Source organism: Argiope bruennichi, chromosome 3 (genome assembly GCF_947563725.1).
Source record: "Argiope bruennichi chromosome 3, qqArgBrue1.1, whole genome shotgun sequence".
In the NCBI taxonomy this organism is placed as follows: domain Eukaryota; kingdom Metazoa; phylum Arthropoda; class Arachnida; order Araneae; family Araneidae; genus Argiope; species Argiope bruennichi.
In genome coordinates, this window is record NC_079153.1 from 86,571,766 (window position 1) to 86,592,704 (window position 20,939).

Consider the following 20,939-nt stretch of genomic DNA (forward strand, 5'->3'; position numbering starts at 1 on the left):
ACCCGAGTAACCACGTGAATTGACAACAGAGTATACGTGTAGAATTTATTTATTTATTTATTCTAGGTATGAGGTAATTTTTCTAAAACAAGTTATGTTCTTATTTAATGAAAAATTAAAAATGCTTCAATTTTTAAATTATTTATGTTTAATATATTAATGTTATATTTTGGAAAAGACCTGAAAGTTAGTTAATTCTTTGAAAAGACTCAGCAGAAATGATCATCGTAGGAGAAAATTTTAAATTTAGACAGAATGATTTTCAGATTATTTTTCAAATCGTTCCATAATAAGTAATTTTGTTTATTGATCAGGATACGAAACAAAAGCAATATTAATTTGCTTGAAGATTTAAATGGGTTTTTTTTGTACGCTGATTGATAGATTTTACTTAAATAATACACTGCTGTTATATATGAAGAAACAAATATTAATTTCTTTAAATATTTTCAACATTTTTTTAGTGATAAGAAAGATTCTAAAATTTAAATAAAGGAAATTTTTATAATGTATAGCGGTAAATAAAAATGCAATCTAAATGGGTTTTCTTTTTTAAAGCTTCAGTATTCATTTATATTAGCTGTATTCATTTATATTATTGAGATAGCGTCAAAGTTAAATTTTTGGCAATTCAGCCTTATTTTTCCTCCATACAGTAGCATACCATTTTCAGATATTTTTTGTTTAACTAGCTTCATAGAATTTTTTATACATTTAATGGTACATTTTATTTAACACTATTTTAACGTATATTCACATATTCTAAATTCTAAGCAATGTTATGTATACTTTTATATTTGGGAAAATTTTTACAGCCCCTTTTTTAAGATAGTCTGGAAACAATAGATAGGAAGCAAAAATATAAAAATTGTTATGAAAAACAATCTGTTTTGCTATTGCTGGAAGACTGGATCAACTATGCATCACCATTTGCAAAATTGTTTATTTATTTATTTTTTGGCTCGGCGGTTTTAAAAAAGTATGTATACATTTTTTCCCACTTTAAAGTGAAATGTGGCATGTTTGGCCCAGATTTCCCGCCCTTTGGATTTTGGAACAGCAACGTGCAAAAATAAATCGAAATGAAACGGGAGAGCTGAAAAAAGTAAACAACCACTGCCAGAAAACATGGTATGGGTGGAAATGGTGTCTATGCGAACACATGACTTGCTTCACATTTCGTTTATATATTCTTAGAATCAGGGCCAGCTGCCAACCAGAATGAATGATCTGTTACTTACCGAAGAAAAACGCGCGAATAGCTTTCCGGTGACGAATCTAACTGTGAAGTCAGTTTTGACTCTGGCTTGAAATCGCTCTATATATATAGAAATATTTTTCTTTTTACTGTTAGACAGTGTTTCCTCAGACTCAGAAGTCTTAACAGGTGTTGATTTTGGTGGAGTACCTTTTACAAGATGACTGCTACATATCGCCCTTTGGATAGTGCTTCAAGATTTTACTCGAATGCTTTTCGAGATTATTATATAAGTAGAACTTTGGATAAACCTCTAGTAAGTACAGATTTCCTATAATTAATTTTGTTCTCAGTATGTTATAAAAATTCCAGATAGTTATTCAGCGTAAACTCTGTAATCATAATGCAGCTATAAGAATATTCAAAATTTATTAAAATACAGTTTTAATGTTATTAAAACTCGTATTTATCATAAAAATGATTTAAAGCTGTGATATTAGGACTAGGTTGCAAATGACTTTACTCTTTCTAAAAATATTATTATGCCAGGAACCTATAACATAAAAATTAGCATTTATCAATAAATAAAAGTCGTATTTTGTTATTATCTAGGCGCCACATCACGGTAAAATTGCTTAAAAAGTTGTGTTTTATCAAAATATTTCACTATAAAAATGAAAATGAAAATTTCCTTACTATTTATATGCAAATTTTAATTTAATAAATAATTAATTTATAAGCATATAGCTCGGTATTTGCATAAAATAGTGGTAAATCGTTTGTTAGAGAAATAATATAGGAGCATATACTGAATAAAGACATTTATTTGTGTTTTGAGTTCATTTCATGCAATTACTTTGAGTCCAAAAATAATATTCCTTCTTATATATACCTTACACATACTATACATTTTAAACAGATCTTCATTTTTATCATCTAATATTAGAATAACCAATCTAATTTTGGAAATTTAATTTTTATTTTCATTCTTTGGAATAGATACTCATAAAATAAATTCTTAATGAAATGACATTGTGCCAATTTATGTACATGAAAAATTCATCTAAAAGAATTATGAAAATCTATTTTAAATGCATGCAAAAACTTTTTCACTGTTATACCTAATTAGTACTCTTAGTTTAAAGAGATTCAATAAATACCGAGGATGTCAGTTTCCACTTGGGATCGTAAAAATTCTAAAAATCAATTTTAATTTTACATTGAGCTTTTAAAACCAATCATTTAAAAAAAAAAAAAGCCTTTCTGTAATATTTTATTTTGGAAATGAATATTTTTACCGGGATTACAATAAATGTATAAAAATTGGATTGGAAATAAAATAATCTTGATAAAATAAATAAAGAGAAATCTTTAAAAAATGAATATATATATATATATCTTGAAATTTTCGAATTAGCACAAATTTTAACTAACAATGGTAAAGTTAGTTCTAATTTGTGTGAAATTTAATGTGTAAAAAACAAACAAACTATAAAGTATGAAGACAATGGAGATACTATTATAATTAGCACTAGATTAAATAAAGTCGTCTTGAAAAATTTCATACGTAAAAATATTCCATTCCTTGTTGAAATGTTTTTCACTTTTAATGAAAGGTAGGAAGAATTTTACTGCTTAGAGCTAATTTTTTAATAAGCACTTCCCCATGACTATATTTCGCTTTTGTTCCAATGTTTTCTAAATAAATTTGCTGGTATTTTGGAGTTAACAATAATAAATTGCTCCAAGCGAAGGTTGTTTGAGTATTCTCTTACGTCGAGATCATATTTTTCAGCATGATATAATGTTTTCGCATTGTTATTATAATAACAGAATGTGATTAAAAGTATCTATATTTATAGTAAATCATAAACACATTCGTACCGAAAGTAAAAAGCAAACAAACAAAATTGTTTTTGAAATAATTGGGGGGAATGTTGCTGTTCTGTAGCACCAAGCAGTCAGTTGTACAGTAATTTAAAATACTTTTATGTTGCTGGAAAACCCCCTCCTACGAAACATATATATATATAGTAAAATCTCAGGCGCTACCTATTAAATCATAATCTGTGATAATATAGTTAAAAAGAGTTAAATAGTTAAAAATTTAATAATGTGTATAAATAGTTAAAAATTTAAAAAGAGTTCGAAATTAAAAAAAAAACAAAAACAAGTTAATTTTGTCAGTTATTTTTCGTTAGATAGCAGATTCTTAAATAATGGATATTTCAAATTTCTGTATATGTTCTATCATTTATTTTTACGACAAAAATCCGATTATCAGAATTTCATGAACATCCTTTCTCATTGTAGTGGAGATAGAAGCTGATAAATGAACTAAAAAGAAATATTATAAATTTGACATTACTTATCTTTTTTTAAATAAAAATTTTATTCACTATTTCAGCTTTGAACAGTTAAATAAAATAAATTTACTGCATCTGAGATGCTTAAATTTTTTTTTTAACGGTTTAATCTTTTTAACTCATTCGTATATACAGAATTATTACGAGGGCCATTACACCCTCCCCCAATCTCCAATTTCCAGAAAAAAAAGAAGAGTCAAAAGTAGAGAGCAAAACGAATTTATTACCGAAACATACACAAGCATGGCTGCTATTCGTCATAATCCCCATGAAAATTCAGGCATTTGTTATATCGGTGGATCATGTTTCCAATCCTCTCTTCGAATGTGAGGTGGACTTTAGGTTGAATTTTGAAGCTTCGGTTTTCTAACCAATTCTTCAATTCATTGAAAAAATTTAAAAAAAATTATACCACTAGGCTGTAAGCTACGTTCCCTGTCAAAGAGGACATCAATGAAAAAAATAACGCAATAGAAGATTGTGTTCATCGAACTGTTCTAGTCTTTTAAAAGAAATGGAGAACACTCAAATTCCAAGCGGCGAACTGGCTGACTATTATGTGAAAACTGTAACTTTTGTGACTGAATGTTTAGACATTTTTGTTTCATATTTTTTTCTTAAAAGTGAGCTCAAAGAATTTTACATCACTGGCATTAACTTTCTTAGAATAGGGGATTAAAAATCTCATACATCAATATGACAAAGGCCCTCATGGGGATAATCTTCATGGGGATTATAACGAATAGCAGCCATGCTTGTGTATGTTTTGGTAATAAATTCGTTTTGTTCTATAGTCAAAACATTCTTTTATGGTCCATAAAAGGCTGAAAAAATCCATCCTCGTATGTTTTGAGGCAAAAATCAATAAGTGCTGTTTGGCGCCTGATTGTAGCTTAAAAATAATAACATCACAAACAATCTTCGTATGACTTCGAAATATGTCGTTAATCTAACTGATCTAAGCCACCAAGAATAGCATCTCTTTTAATAGATAGTAATTTGATCTCACAAAAAGTATTTTAAATTATTGTAAAATCAATACAATGAATAAAAACTGAGCTTAATTTAGTTTCACATGTTAAGTAAAACGTCTCTGAAAATACAAAGGTTAAGTAATGGATAAAAAAGCGGTTAAGACGGGGAAAACACAAATTTGATTCCTTTGTATAGATTTCTTGGAATTGTGCGTGTTAGTTTCTTGCACAAAAGTTACTTTCCGTCAATAGTTGGGAATAAAGTGATGCTACATCCCTATATAAGTATTTTATCTCAATAAAATTTTATATAATGAGGTAGCTAAGAAAAGCTGAAAATTCGTTATTATTTGGAAGCACCCTAACAAAATCACTTTCTCTAAGGAATCGAAACCAAATATTAATAAAAAAGTTTCCGCCCTCAATCTATAATAATTTTATATAAAAATGAGATGCTAATTAATTAATGATAAATAAATTAACAAAAGTATTCTTCTTTGGACTTTCTCATATATTTACACAAATGAGCGCCTTCATTTCCATTCTGCCTCTATCCTTTGCATCTGCTGAACAAATAGCAGGGCTGGGATAGTGCGTTGAAGAATGCCACAACCCTCGAATATTACAAAGTTCATCTGACTGTCGGGCCTAGTTATGAAGCATAGCCCATTTTGTGCTTTGTAATACAATGAAGAAAATTGTCACAAATCTGGAATTTTTCTATGTGATTTTATTTAACTAAGTTGGTGCACAATTGAGTTATTGTCTTCACTTACATGTGAATATAAAGACCAACAAATTGCCCTTTTGACAAATATAGACCAAAAGTCAATATATATCTACTTATACCTAATTTCATCCAAATGCCTCTTTGCATTTTTAAGTTATCATGTTCAAACGCATATGGATAAACATTCAAACTAGTTCAGCTTGCTTCCTGTAAGAAATAACCCGAATTCTTTTCATCAGCAAAGAAAAACCTGTCAAAATATCAGAGCGTCATCAATTAGTAATATAAAGATTTAATACACTCTACCAAAAAGCGGAGTTGAAATTAAATAAAGAAACAAAAGTAGAAATTGAATATAAGAATTGTGCATTGAATTAAATTTTTAGAAATAAATAAACATAAAATAAATTTATAATCTAATGATAGATTCTAGGGTTTTTTTACCATGTAGTATTGTTGTTGCCTGGAAATAAGTAATTCGTGGAAATATAATTAAAATAGACTGACAAGACGAATCTTAGTAAAATAGATTGATCGGAAATTATCGTGCACTTTTGGTATAATTTTTTGAAACTTCTGTTCTCACTGAAGGTAATGTTACGAATTATTTAAATGCTTTTCAAGCGAGTTATTTTATTCGACATTCTTAGATTTCTCAGTTTTTTTTTTTTTTGAGATTTTTTCGTTGTTATTTTACGATAAATTATAACATAGATTTCATTATAGCTAGCGATGGGTAGAAAAAGATAGATCTATGTATGTTTGCAAGTGATATAGAAAAAAAATGTAATTTATCTATTATTTTATGTAAACGAATTTGTCAGTATTACGTCAGTAAGAATTTTCTTGGGAAGACCTGAAAAGTATTTTTTTTTTTAATGTAGCCATTAGATGAATCGCATCTTATCATAACAAAAAATATCATTTTAAACTAACAACCATATTAGCACAGGATATTGTGCGATATTCCTATGATGTTTTTCAATGTTTTGAATGCCGGCCAATGTCGAGAAGATATTGTAACCATGTTGTTCATTTTGTGCTAATAGGGAATACACGAGGAATATTCTGAGTGTTTGGCAATATTTGCTAATTGGTAATAAGATAATAAAATTTGATAATAGGGCCAGCTGTCCAAGTTTATTTTGCGATACCTTTGGGAACTTTATGTAGGGTGCATCATAATGCACCTAGTAGTCAAAAATTTCCACATGAAATAAAAAATGGTAAAATTAGTACTGAGCAATGGTTTAGAGACTCAGTTGAGGTTTTCCGCCAATACAGAAGTAATGTTTTTGGTTGGAGGTAGAAAACACGTCATCATTAATGATATATCTATATGTCATAATGTTTCACATAAATTAAAATTTAACGAAATCTAACAGTGGTTGGGTCTTTGATTTTTCTTGATTATTTTAAATGCATTGCTTTATGTTAAACGATTCACAGAATAAATCTTACAAATTCGTCCACTTTTTGAGCCTTAAGTTTTTATGGTATTTCACAATATATACATCTATAATACGACAACTGAATCAAGTTTCTGTTTACATAGATTATATCAAGTGCTTGTATGGTTTAAAAATCTTTGATTAAAACTTCTGCTGGAAAATGTAGAAGATAGCATTCTGCTGTAATACTGGCAAATTTATTCTGTGTAAAAATATAAGAAAATCAATAGAACTTGCCAAATATTGTATCAAATATACACTACTATTTCACTTAATATCCTAATTCTGAACGACTATGTGGACAGATCGTAGAATTATTTGTAATTGTTTATATTCAAAGGGGAAAATTTATAAACACCATCCAGTATCTATGATTAATTATTATGTGAAATGAAAATTGTTTTTCTAAAGAATAAGATTTTATTTTAATTTTATACATGTAAAACTACTATATTGCGTGTTTTCCTAGCATCATCGCAGATGTTCTCCTCTGCCAAGATTCAGCACCTTGAGGCGAGAACGGACTTCAAGACCCTTGTCCACATCCTTCATCGACACATCTAGTGAACTGGACCACCTACCATTTTCTTATGAAAATTCCCACCTGAGACGAAGAGAAATTCCTCTCTGCACACCAGACGAACTGCTGGATATCATCCGAACACCTTCTGGTTACTACGCTTTGCCCACCGATCCTTGGAATGAGGTGTACCCTGGCATCTTTTTGAGTGATGCGTAAGTTTAGATCTGAATTTTCGTAATCTTTATTTTACTGCTGAATTATTTATAAGTATTATATATAAGAGGGGTTATTTCATTTTTTGTAAACCAATTTTTATTTAAATATTATCTATCGTTTTTAATGAAAAGGCATTTCATTATGTTGTATCAATTGTATGAAAACACAACTTCACCATCTAGAAGAACATAAAAGGTTTTCATCGAATAAATTCACTTTTCGTCGAAATTAATTTCTATTTATGGCAATATTACATCTTGTAATTTAATTCTAATTTTTTTGAAACAATTTTTTTATACCAGACAACATTTAACATTTTTATATATCATACTGAATTAGCATTTCTATAGAGTAAATATAGTTATATCTTTCCTGTTCCACTGTTAGCGATTCTTTTTTTGTAGCAATGTACATATCGTAAGCAAATGCGTTGACGATATGAAACTCTACAATTTTTTTTTCAGAAATAATTTCACTTTTTTCTCTCTCTTATCCACAGTTTTTTTAATTTTTGCAGTTAATTAGCCAATTTTCAGTGCTGTAACCATGTTGAAAATAACTTTCATATTCAAGAAATGATTTTTGCAGATATTTTCGTATCTTTTATTAATGATCTTTGGTATCTATTTGGGAATTAAAAAAAAATTCACAGTTCTAACACATTTGCTTTTTATGTCGTATATTATTCGTTCTTCTCCGTAGTCTTCTTCCTTATAGTTTTCTGTTATAATTCCATTTTGAGAGCAAAAGATGTTTTAATAAAAATTTTAGGTGTTTCTATGCCTCTATTTATGCAGATGCGAAGGAATAATGTGCCTCAAAGATATTTAACAGGGAAAACTTTTGCAGCTTTTTTCAAAATAATTTAATCTATGAACATCTTGTAAATCAGACAATCGTTTTGATTCTGTGAGAACAGGTTTTATTACAATGCAACAATTTATCGTTTTTAAATTTAAAAAGGCGTCGTCACTACTGGAAACATTCACTAAGTCGAATCATCGGATTAACTAGTAGCATTCTCAACATGCTTAGTACTTAGGTTCAGATGATTTTAATTTCTTTTGAATCCTTTGAAATTCTCAGATTTCCAGATTATCTTTCCTTTGAATACTGATATTTTAATTTCTCGATCAGACCAACAGCCATGTGTACATCTCTATTAAAACGCATGGGAATCACCCATGTTTTAAATGCCGCCCAGGGAAAGGAAAAGAATTGTGGGCAAGTGAATACCTGGCCTGGATTTTACACTCAGTCCGGCATCCAATTTCTCGGCGTTCCTGCCTTCGACAATATTGTTTTTCGCCTTCATCCCTACTTTGAAGAGGCAGCTGAGTTCATCGATCAAGCTCTGAAATCTAGAGGTATGTCTAATCTCTGCATTAGGATGGAGAACAAAGAACTCATTTCCATTGCCACCTCTCCAATTCCTTCCCAGTTTTCTGAAAGATTTCACTCTTTCCACGTCAATGACGGAAGCTCCAAGGTAGTTTAATGAAATATTATGCGACAGTTATTCAAATGGATATTCACCGATATTTCGTCTAACAACCGTTTCTTGTATCTTTAAAAATCTACTGAGTTCAGATCCAATAAAATGGTAATCAAGTAGAAAGTCCATTATACCTAATAAGTCAACGGAGATACGCAATGTTAAAAAAATATTTCATAAGATTGAGCGAATGTGTTAGAGTACAATAAACATATAGTGAAGACGGAAAACTTTGCAATAGATCTGGTAACAAGTGTTCCTATAATACATTGTGAATAGCGCCAAATATGCATTCATGCAAAATTTAAGGCTTAGTTTCTATTATTTCAATCGCCTTCCTCCATATAAAATCGAAATGAATGTGTTACATTTTCTTTTCCTGCCCATAAAAGTAGACTAGTAAATGTTGAATGTAGATTGTAGGTTCACTAGTAAATGTCGATCTGAGTATTATCACCACTATCTAATTTTACTTTCAGGCATTCATGGATAATTTGTCGACATAACGATACAAAACCTATTAAAATACATATAAGACTTTCGTATATTCTTTTAAAGAACTAAGCATTCTTAATTTGCCTCGATTTCTATATGCATATTTAAGAACATTTTTTCATGTTTTAAATGTTTGATTTTGCTTCATACCTGGTTTAGTTCATCTACCAGATATAATGAGGAGGTTTATACAAAACTAAACTAACATTTTAAACAAACCTAGATCTAATTAACAATAAATTCAAAATTTATCATATTCTCTTTTTTCATCCCCTGCTCTCCATACCCCGACTCAATTTTTGGCTTTTCAAATATTTGCATTCTTTATATACTGTATTACATTTATGTAAATTTTTTACTTGCTCGGAAATATGGTTATTATTCAATTATTATATAATAATTCACGTTATGACATTCCGTTTGCCATTGTTTCTATTTAATGAATTTAGACAAAAATGAATAGTAGTAGTTAGTAAAAAATAAATGAATGAAAACATATACATTCTGTAAAAAATTGATATAATTATGAAGTTAAAAGTTATGAAATTTATTGAAATATGAAACTAAAACGCACGCTTAATAAAAAGAGGAGCTTTATAATGCGCTCTGAATTTATTTGTAAAGTATATGAATCCATCACTATTATAGAGCTATTTGCGCTAATTACGCTATTTCGTATAATATTGTGTTATATCTTGTGCCATTTGGTATAGAAAAGTAATTTTGGAGATTCACTTAGAGTCCTGGTAATTTATCAGCAAAGAACAATTCAGAAAAAAAAAGCTTCTCCAATATTTCGGATCCTTTTCTCAGAAATCAGCAAATTTAAATTAAATTTATATTAATTGTATGATAATAAAATAGAAATAAGTATTAGTAAAAAGATTTGGCAGTATTTCGGTTGTCAAAAAAAGTTTTTTTTTTTTAATTTATAAACTTAATATGCATAAATGTTGACTTTAGAGATTAGAGGAAAGATTAAATGTTTCACAAAAGAATTAAGATCACGAAGATATTGAGGAATCTAGATACTGAATAGTTGCAGAGATAGAAATATATCACAGATACAAAATACTCAAAATGTAAATGTAAAGGAAGTGCAACTAAGTTCTGAACGGAAGTGCAACTAAGTTCTGAACGGAAGTACCGAAAGTCACACTACAGCATTACGCTAATTTTACACCATTTTAAAATATCGTAAAGAGTTAAATAGTTGGTATTTATAAGTTTTGAATATTTTATGAAACGTTGAATAATATAATAATGGTAATCCGATGTGACTGAGTCAATTGAAAGTTGCAATTTAATGCACATAGTATTTATTTATGGAATTATAAAACTCATTGTTTTATAGCCTGAAGAATAGAGACCATTTTATGGATTATTATTCCCAGTTTAGTAACAAGGGTAAAAACGTTGGAGTGAGCATTTCTCATTCGCTCGCCAGGTTTAGCCTTAAAAAGTAAAAAGAACTCACTATTATTAAACTTTCGCTGTGTCCTCATTCCAGCGTCATTTATACAATCGGTTTAGGATCTAATTTAACTTGTTCAGAAGGAGCGGGTGAGCATAGCTCATTTTGTCATCATCCAAAACTCACATTCAGGATTGATATATCTTTTTTGCATCCCTTCATTTTTATACGATAGACTATCTCTGACAGAAGAGGAAATGCACTGAGCGATCACACCCTCTGAATGATGCAACATTTGAAAAATAGTGTTTGTGCCAAGAGGTAAATGGTACAGCTTAAACTATGAATGAAGGTGAAATGAAAGAATGCTTATTTAACAGGGCACAGATTGAAGAATTGAAGATGCCGTTGAAATAAAAATACGATATCCAGGATCTTGGAGACCATTTTCAATTTCACATGCATTTCAAATATTAAACAACAATGTATATTCAAATATAACAATTTGGTATGATAGGATCCGAATTAACAAATACATATAATTTGTTAAGATGTGAACTTCATGGAATATGAACAAGCATAATCAATACACATAAGTATTATATCTTATAGCCTTCAAGAGATAAAATTTTAAAGAAATATTTTATCATGATTATTCGTATGATTATCCTTGATTATAAATGTTAAATAATCTAAAACAAGACTATGTGATTATAGGTGCCAGAAAACCCAATATTGATCTTTACATATCTAAATAATAACTAAAATCTTTGAAACCCAAACGGTAATTAAGTATAAAATCAATTATTTATAAGTACCATTCAGTTCTTTATTTTTTCAAATATGGTACTTATGATTATAAAGTAGAAGATTTAATTTTATTTGATATGATAATACAAAACATATTCTGCCGAAATATAATGTAGTCTATTAGCGTATATTCATTGGTATAAGTCTAGAAAGAACTACGAAATCCTAATCTAACATGCCAATTTCATTTTGTGCTTAACTTTTTTTTAATATTTGATGAATATTTTACATTTCTATACATAAGTTAATAATTTTCTCTCTTTTTTTTTCAGGAAAAGTCCTAGTCCACTGCCAAGCGGGTATCAGCCGATCCGCTACCCTCGTGTGCGCGTTCCTAATGCTCAAACGTGGCTTTACCGTGCAAGAAGCCGTGAAATCTGTTCGGAAAAACCGAGCTATTATACCCAACGACGGGTTCCTAAAACAATTGTGCGATTTGAACGATAAATTGAACCGAAAAACGACGACGATCGACGCAGTGTAAAATCCGCCTCTATTTTTCGCGCTGCTTTAAACCTTCTTGAGCCGATTCGCTTTGCGCAGTCTGAAAAAGTGATTCAGGTTCCGTGAATCGACAATCAAATTGGGTCGAAACGAATTTAGGGAGGATGCAAGTCGATTTCGAAAAGGGATATGCTACAAATATGGTGTAAATATCCTTCGACTTCTAAAACCTTAAAATACAAATTTGCTGATTTTACAATTTTTTTCAAACTAAATTCACCCTGGAACATTATTATTTAGTGTCTTCTTTCTACGAGAAAAAAAATATTGATTTCAAAAATCAATTTTCTAATGATACTTGAATAGTTTGGTATAATTATCCCTTTACTTGCTTTTTTACAGCTGCTTGCTTGTATAAAATTCTAGGAATCTGAAACTCTTTTAAAAGATATTTTAGTTAAACTTTGTTTAAAACTATTTCATTTAATAAAACGCACATTTTTTCCTTGACGTTTATTTTAATTTGCAGATTTGCTTTTGTTGGTTTAATGTAATGTTTATGTTATTAATAATGCTAGAATAAGAGATGCGTTGAGATTTAACTAGATAATTTAGTCAAAATATTTAAGAAATATTGAAAATATAACTATAGAATGGTGAAGTAAAATCCAAGATTTCGCGTTTAGAAATTGAAAGATAATTTAGAATATTTGCGTATTTGGCAAATGTAGTTTTTGAATGGCAATGCAGAGAGCATATTTGACTTTCAGATGATTCGATCGAGTGTTACAAAAGATGTTTATTTTCTGGCAGAAAGTATAATGTATACATATTTTTATATATTATTAATTGAATTTGATACTTTGATTTATATCATGAAACAAAAGTCCAAAATGTACTTGATTGCTCAATTATTATTTATTTATATACCTGTATTATTCTAATAAAGAATACCAAATTGCTGGTTTTATATTATTTATTTTACAAACACCTTTATTAAGTGAGATCTGTCAACAATAAACTGTTTCACAAATGTTTATTAGGTGGAATATTATTTGTAAATTGCGACAGCATGATAAGAAATACATGATTAAAGAAAACGCTAAATGCTCTACGTGGCAGGTATATAGTTGGATCTAGCTATACCAAATTTGGCACGTAATTATTTCTTGGATAATAAATGATAACTTAGAAAGAATTAAAAAAAAATCGTTATTAAATTTTTAATTAAAGAAGGATTTAAAATTTTTCTTTAATAATTTCGAATTGTTAAATTCGAAAATTATTGCACAAAAATCCATAAAAAATTCAATAACTTCGAATTATAATATTCCTCAATATTATTGCGGAAAACTCATTTTTATACTGTTTCAAAAAATGTTCAAAAATATGCTTTTCATTTATACCTTTTCGCCCAATTTTTTCACCTTAATACATAAAAAAATATTTTTTTAGTTATCTTTTACATTAATACTTTTACTTGTTTATGCTTAAGCACTTGTGTGATGAAACGATATTAAATAAATTTCTTCGTATACATGTTATCGATGCTACAATTAAAATCGAATTTTTAAAAATAATATAAAAGTATCCAATCAATACTAAATTATTGTCTTGCTGTAAGGTTTCGAATGAGATGTTCGAATCTCCTTTAATTTTTATTTTTTAATAATGTATATTTAAGAATAAAGTTTAAAGAGTACCGAATGAATACTAAACAAAATCGTGGTATTAAAATTTTATGCCCTGATTAAAATTTATTTACGTTGTTTTGGATAAAAGATTGGAAATTCCTTTTTTTTTCAATGATACTTTTTTGTAGGAAAAAATGAAATCTTATAGTTTGTTTCTTATTTTGCTGAACATATTAACGCCAATAGCTTTTATTGTAATTACTGTAGATATTAACAATTTTAAAAAATATTATCTTTAAACATGATATCGTTTTAAGAATGAAATTTGTGGTTTCTAGTTGGGGAAAAAAATTATTTGACGTTGTCATCGGCATGGGATGAAAGTTTCATTTTGGACGATGACTTTTTCTTATTATTATTCAATTTATTATTTTTGCTAATTAATTACGTTCTTATAACTGCCTTATTTACCGGCATTTAAAAACATTAGAATGAAAAAACATAATTCTTTACTGACATATTTACCAGCATTAAGAATAATTAGAATGAAAACATAATTATTTGCAGCAGTGACTCTCCCCTACAAGTCCATAAGAATGTCACATATTGTGGTATATATTTCAAAAATGAAAAGAGGAAGGACGAAAAATAAATAAATATAAAAATAAAATAATATAAATATAAACAACGAGTAGATAAAAACATTTTGTATATATTTTTATTAAATTGGTTTCATGTTTGTGACATGACATACTGTGTCTTCCCTTACTAGTTTACAAGTGATATATATTCCTCTTCGAAGTAATCAAAACCATAAAGTCAATACTTCGATTATGAAATCGCAAAACTTTTTATACACATATTTAATTTGATTTGTTTCATATTTGGTATGATGAGATTTTGTAATTATTTTTTCATTCATTTCCTGATGTATTACAGTTTTGAAAGTATGCACATTGTATTTTTGATGGTATTACAATATTAATGGTTTTTTTACACTGTTTATTACGATTAATATTGAATGGTCAAATAAAGGGTTAATCTAAAGAATTTCACTTCTAATTTATGGGGCCCCACCTGTAAGTGAATTTGTAAATTCCATATTTATACTAATAAATAAGGTGGTAAAGATAGAAAATAAATAACTATAAATAATTAAAAAACTATTTTTTTTCTCAAACTAATGAAAAACGCATACATTTACCTTATGTACATTCATTAATGCGACATTTGAGTGTTCTCACTCCTATATTATTTAATGTTTATTGCACCGAAATTAATGTTTATTACAAATATAACTTATTTATAAAATGATGATCATTGAGTTATTCTTAAGCAGTAGACTTTGCTCATTCAAAGCTGCTGGGAAAAATTTGATTTAACCAAAAATTCGAATCAAAGAAATTGAAACTAAAAATGAATACAGGAAGAGAAAACATTTTAAAATTAAAAATATTAGTAAATAAATTTTATATTTAGCGGTTTTTATAATAAGTGACGAATAAAAGCAATTGTAATAAATAAAATACAAATAATTAAAATTTTTAAAATTTTTTAAAAATGCCTATAAATAACTTAATTATTTATAGGCATTATTATAACAATTTTATATTGCAATTATTTATTAACTGTAATAAACAAAACAATATGTAACAATATATCAGCATCTTATCTAATCTTCTAAAGTAGAATATCTGTGAGTGTGTACCTTACACAAATCACAGCTTCTATCTAATTTTGATGAAATTTCGCCAACATATTTTTCAAAACAATATGAAAATCTCCAGCACCTTTCGAAAGTCAAGAAGTTAATTAAAATTTCAGTGAATTAAAGAATTGAGCAATATTTTGGTGTTTTTCTTCGATCTCTTCCGAAAATACTATTTAACAAAAATTGTCTTTACACCCCTTTCAAATTTAAAGCAGCAAAAGTGGTCTCCCCTAAACTTTCTAGCATACTATCTGATAAATTTTTCATGCCAGTGAATCCCTAACATGAAAATGGCGTACAATAGTTACGTCATATTAACTTTTGGTGAATTTAGCATGTTTATTGAATCTATCGTGTTATTCTTGGCGAGTTTTTTGGCGATTAATCCTTGGTATCTGGTCAATAGTATCCGAAAATCGAATTTGTGCTTTAGACACGTTTTTCTCAATCGGTTGAAACAGAAATTTGACACAAACCGCACTTGTTACAAAATCCCATACCTAATTTGATATATATAAGTCATTGCATTTTTGAGTTATCGCGTTTACATGTTTCTGAAAGTACCGACCGACAGACATTCAATCCGTAGTTGGATTTAGCTCAAACTTTGACAGGTGTCTACGCTATAGTAGATATTAAATCTGTATACTTAATTTTATCTATGTAGCTCGCTTCGTTTCATAGTTATCGTGTTAAATTATACTCGAACAGCTAGACAGACAAGCTTTTTCTGAACAGATTTTATTCAAAATGTGACAGAAATCTGCAAATTTGGTATAAAAACTGTATGCCAAATTTCAACCGTCTAATTCAAACAATTTTTGCGTTTTCTTTGTCTCAGGCAGACAGACAAACTGACATTTTTCGAACTCAATTTTTGTTTTTCGAACTCAGGGAGGTCTAAACCGTGGAGATTCCTCAAAATCTCGATTTTAAATTTTTTGACGATTGCTATACTTTCTCTATACTACGTAATGAGAAAGTAAAAATTATCTATTCAATGATAAAAACTTAAGTACGGTATAATTTATTTCCTAATTTTAATAAATTTTTAACAATATATTTTCATATTCGTAACAATTTTATTGTATAGAAAATCAATTTCAGGTATTTATTTCCAAGTTTCCCACAGTTCTGAAATACCGAATCTGAGAAATTTTACTCTCTACATTATTTATATCGAGTAGAGCTAAATTTTAGTTATAACAATTATTGCCCCCTGAGATACATATTATATTCCTGTATTAAATTTTTTTAAATTCTTTCATTACTTTTTTTGTCTTCCACTTTTATTTTTATTTTCTTAATATTTTTGGTAAAGTTATTATTATTTTTTTCTGCTCTAAAATTAAAAAGATTACTTTTTAAAAAAAAAAGATTAATTAATTACTTTAATTCCGAAGAAGATTTTCACTCACCAGCCAGGAGGAGAAAAAAAAACTCTATCCTTATATTTAAAATATAATTCTGAATGCTTATTTCTTATTTATAGCAATATTTCTATCTAAGTTCAGAATTATAATCTGATCTTAATTTTACAGATAAAGAAATAATTATTTAAAAAAATTATAATAGAAATAAATTTAACAAGTACAAATATCTGGAAGACCAAACTTCACACGGCAGGTTTTTGTTTTGTTTTGTTGCTGTAAAATCGTGTTTTTCAGGGAAAATATTTAGATACGAATCACATACTGATGAGATATGAATATTATTCAATCTTACCTACATATGAACTGGTCATTTAAATAAATAAAAACAAACAAACACGAATGCACTTAGTTTAACATGTTATTCGGAACAATATCCTGTATTACAGTATTCATTTTAAAGTTTATCTACCATTATTTATATTTTTGAACTTACATTCTGTTTTACCATTGTGAAATCGGGTCCGAGATGGCGCCATAAGACATTGTTAGCATGAGAGAAGATCGGGTTCTAATACTCATAGGGAAAAGGGCTCTAATACTTAGTTATATAAAAGTTTTTTTTCAAGTAAAATCGTGTTTTTTTTTTTGAAAAGACACTTTTATCGATAAATTTAAAAAGCAAAAATATTAAATATAAATACATAAGTAAAAAAATAAAGCAATAAATGCGCCTCGGAGCGAGGACCCTCAACATACGTGTCATTCATGTTTCTGTAACCACTCTACTGCACTGCCGCATTTCAAAGCGAGAAGTTATGTATACTTATTGTAATACTTAGTTATAAAAAAATGTTTCTTTGGGCAAAATCACATTTTTTTCAGGAAAGACACCTATATAGATAAACATAAAAAGCAAAACCTTATTTAAATATAAAATTCGATCCATATTCCGAGATACACTGAATAGATTTATCTATATTCAAGAATTGCTCATTTAAAGTATTAACAACAATAAAAAGGATAAACTTTTTATAGTAATACCGAAATATATGTTGATGTTTTTTAGGATCCTTTTTATTACTAACTCTTATTACTAAATAGTAAATCTATCAATATATAGGCAAATAAAATTGTTCAAGGAATAATGATTATTGTGCCAAACTATTCTATAAATAAGAAGTCAGATTATTCTATAATATTTAAATTACTGCAGCAATTGAATAATAATAAAATGGAGATTTTTTATTATTAATTATTTTGGTAAAATTGAATTATAGTGTGCACCCTGCAGCGCCAACAATGCCAAGTCGCCAATAAAAATGGAGGAAAAAATAAACAAATACTTCCGCGGAACAGTTACGGTTACCATTTCCCGCCATATAATTAGAACTTTTTACATCCTACGGCTTCGCTAGCAGCGGGAGCGGGAACCTAGTAGCTTCGCTAGCACATTGAACATAGGGACTGTGTGGATAGCAAAAACAGTACATAATCAAAAGAAAAGAAGGAACATTCTCCATACAAAATTTGAAACAAACATCCTTTTCCCAACTTCATCAACTCGTAAAAAAACATATTCCACTCACCCTTCATCCATTCTGCCGGTTCGATATCCAACCATTCTCAATACAAAATTTCAAACAAGCATCCTTTTCTAGCTTCATAAACTCGTAAAAAAGTATATATATACATATTTAATTCACTCTTTATCCATTCTATAGGTTCGAAATACTCCCGACATAACAAATTATGAAGAGAACCAACCGTTAAAACACCAAAAGAATTACGAGAACTGCGAAGAATTCCATTGCAGCTGTCTTTTAAAGTGAGAATGCAGACGACTTTTTAAAGCGCACACTGAGAATTAAAAATTGCAAAAGAATAAATATTTTCTGTTCGTATTCACATTAAAAAAAAAGAAAGAAGAAAATAACTTTTAATTATAAGCTTAACTTTCTTTATTTAATAAACTTTTAATTATAATAAAGAACAAAATTAAAATCTTTAATCGATATTTTTTTAATATTTTTTATTTAACATTTTTCATAATAGAGTTGTAGTTTATGTACAACTCAACCATTGCAAAAAAGTAGTAAACAAAACAGCATTAGGGTTGCTAGAAGAACGTTCCGATGGGTTGCAATATTGTTTACAAACTCGGGAGCACACTATTCTTCACTTTATCCATTATTTTATATACAAAAGGGAAATAAAGTTTTAAAGTGTAAAAGAAATTTATTTAAATCAGCAAAAAAATTCCTTATTTTCATTACAAATACACTGAAACGTAAAAAGAGAACTTTTTATTTTCTGCCTTACAAATTAGTGCGAAAAGAAATGCTTTATTGATTTTTATTAGAAAATGGCATTCTAAAATTTTTCAAACGAATTTAAAATTTGAGTTTTTTTTCTTTCTTATTTTATATACTATTAATGATAACAAGATTTGTTTGTTATTATTTGCTTAAAATAATGAAAATAGGCACAAAAAGCATCTGCTGAAGAATTCGAAATTTCTAATAAAACCCGTAAGCCTAACCTGCTGTGGAATAACAGAAATGCAATCATATGAAAAACTGTTTTAATACATTACAATAAAATAAAGTGAGACGAAACGATTCGTTAAACGTAAATATTGTACTCACTGTTTTCATCAGTCTTGAAATTTTTCAGAGAGAAAATCCTCACTCGAACATCATTTTCGAACATCATTTTCACCCAGATTTCTAACCGACGTCTAAAGCATAGCATGGAAATCTGATCAAACAAAAGATAGAATTTTGCTGATCATTGCCACGCGAGGAATGAGAAATTAAATGATAAACTAAAAACTATTTTTTTTTTTACTTATTCGCAAAATACTATTGACATTTTACACTAACAGTTCTAATAATGTTAATTTCTCTAAATATAATAAATAATTGAATAGATGCAGACGATTTTGAAATAAGGAAATTTGTCGGTGGTTTTTAAACCTGACTATATTCAGATTCATTTTTATTAAAATAGTTTCAGACGATAAAATTTTTGGCTTCATAATATTTTATACAAAAGTATTTTTTACCACAAACATTAAAAATATCAGATATGGAAGTATTTTAATGCTAAGTAAAGTCGAGTAATTAGTTAGCTCTCAATTTTTCTTTGATTTTGATGATATTGTTTTTCTTTGTGAATATATGGGTAAAATAACGAAATTAGTTTGTAACTTGTAAGATCAGAGCCTATTTCAATGCTTCATTTCATTTATAGAATGCTCTTAACCTTTTAAAAATGATTAAATATTCTCTGCAAAAAAGATAATATAGCAGCCTCTCTTTATATAAATATATCTGTTAATCTAAAAGTCTCGTCGAAAGCAATATTTAAATAATCTTTCATAATAAAATTATTTTATAATTTGCAGAATTTATAATTTGGCTGAGTTAATTTTTAGAAGGTGTAATGTATTCAGAAGTATTATTTATTGCAAATGAAAACGAATTCTCATTTATATTGTCAGTATAATAATAACAAAAGAAGAATGAATTCAAAACTAATCTTAAAGAATTTCCATATAAATCTACAAAAATTTTTTCAATAGTTATAAAATCAATTCAATACTTTTGTTTGAAGTTTCATTTATTTGTTTTAATGATATCAGTAATACAGAGGCCACTGCAGTAGAAATTGGGCTCATTCATTATTCAAGTGTTTACCCTTACTTTTATCAGTACTGATAAACCTTTTGAAATACTTGAATTTTTTTTGTTTTAAAGGAGATAAAATACTTCGATCTTAATTTCTATTGCAGTGTTTTTTAAGAAGGTAGATATCTTCTCGAATTCATCAGCAAAAACAGAAATTCCTTATGGTCTATATTTTTCTTCATCAAGTCCTTCCCCCTTATAAACACATTTGTACAATAATTTTGTAAAGAATTTTAGCAATGTATAATTTTGTTAGATAGAAATAATTATATATATATATATATATATATATATATATATATATATATATATATATATATATATATATATATATATATATATATATATTATTTTCTCATATACAAAGTTATTATAACCACTAAAAATTGAGGATTTTTCAAGTTCTAGACTTTTTG

At 28.0% G+C, this 20,939-nt stretch overlaps 1 protein-coding gene across 1 annotated transcript; it reads left to right on the plus strand.

The window, feature by feature from the left end:
• The first annotated feature begins 1,281 nt into the window (after window positions 1-1,281).
• Window positions 1,282-13,077, plus strand: LOC129963671 (dual specificity protein phosphatase 3-like). The gene is made up of 4 exons (XM_056078167.1): window positions 1,282-1,514; window positions 7,189-7,454; window positions 8,596-8,825; window positions 11,945-13,077. The coding sequence occupies exons 1-4, from the start codon at window positions 1,419-1,421 to the stop codon at window positions 12,154-12,156; spliced, it is 804 nt and encodes a 267-aa protein (XP_055934142.1). The 5' UTR covers window positions 1,282-1,418; the 3' UTR covers window positions 12,157-13,077.
• The last annotated feature ends 7,862 nt before the right edge of the window (window positions 13,078-20,939 follow it).

Excerpts from the sequence above, each read along its gene's own strand:
- LOC129963671 (XM_056078167.1), top strand. The coding sequence starts at position 1,419 with ATGACTGCTACATATCGCCCTTTGGATAGTGCTTCAAGATTTTACTCG. Across the intron at positions 1,515-7,188 it reads GAACTTTGGATAAACCTCTA|CATCATCGCAGATGTTCTCC; the intron begins GTAAGTACAGAT and ends GTGTTTTCCTAG. Across the intron at positions 7,455-8,595 it reads GGCATCTTTTTGAGTGATGC|ACCAACAGCCATGTGTACAT; the intron begins GTAAGTTTAGAT and ends TTTCTCGATCAG.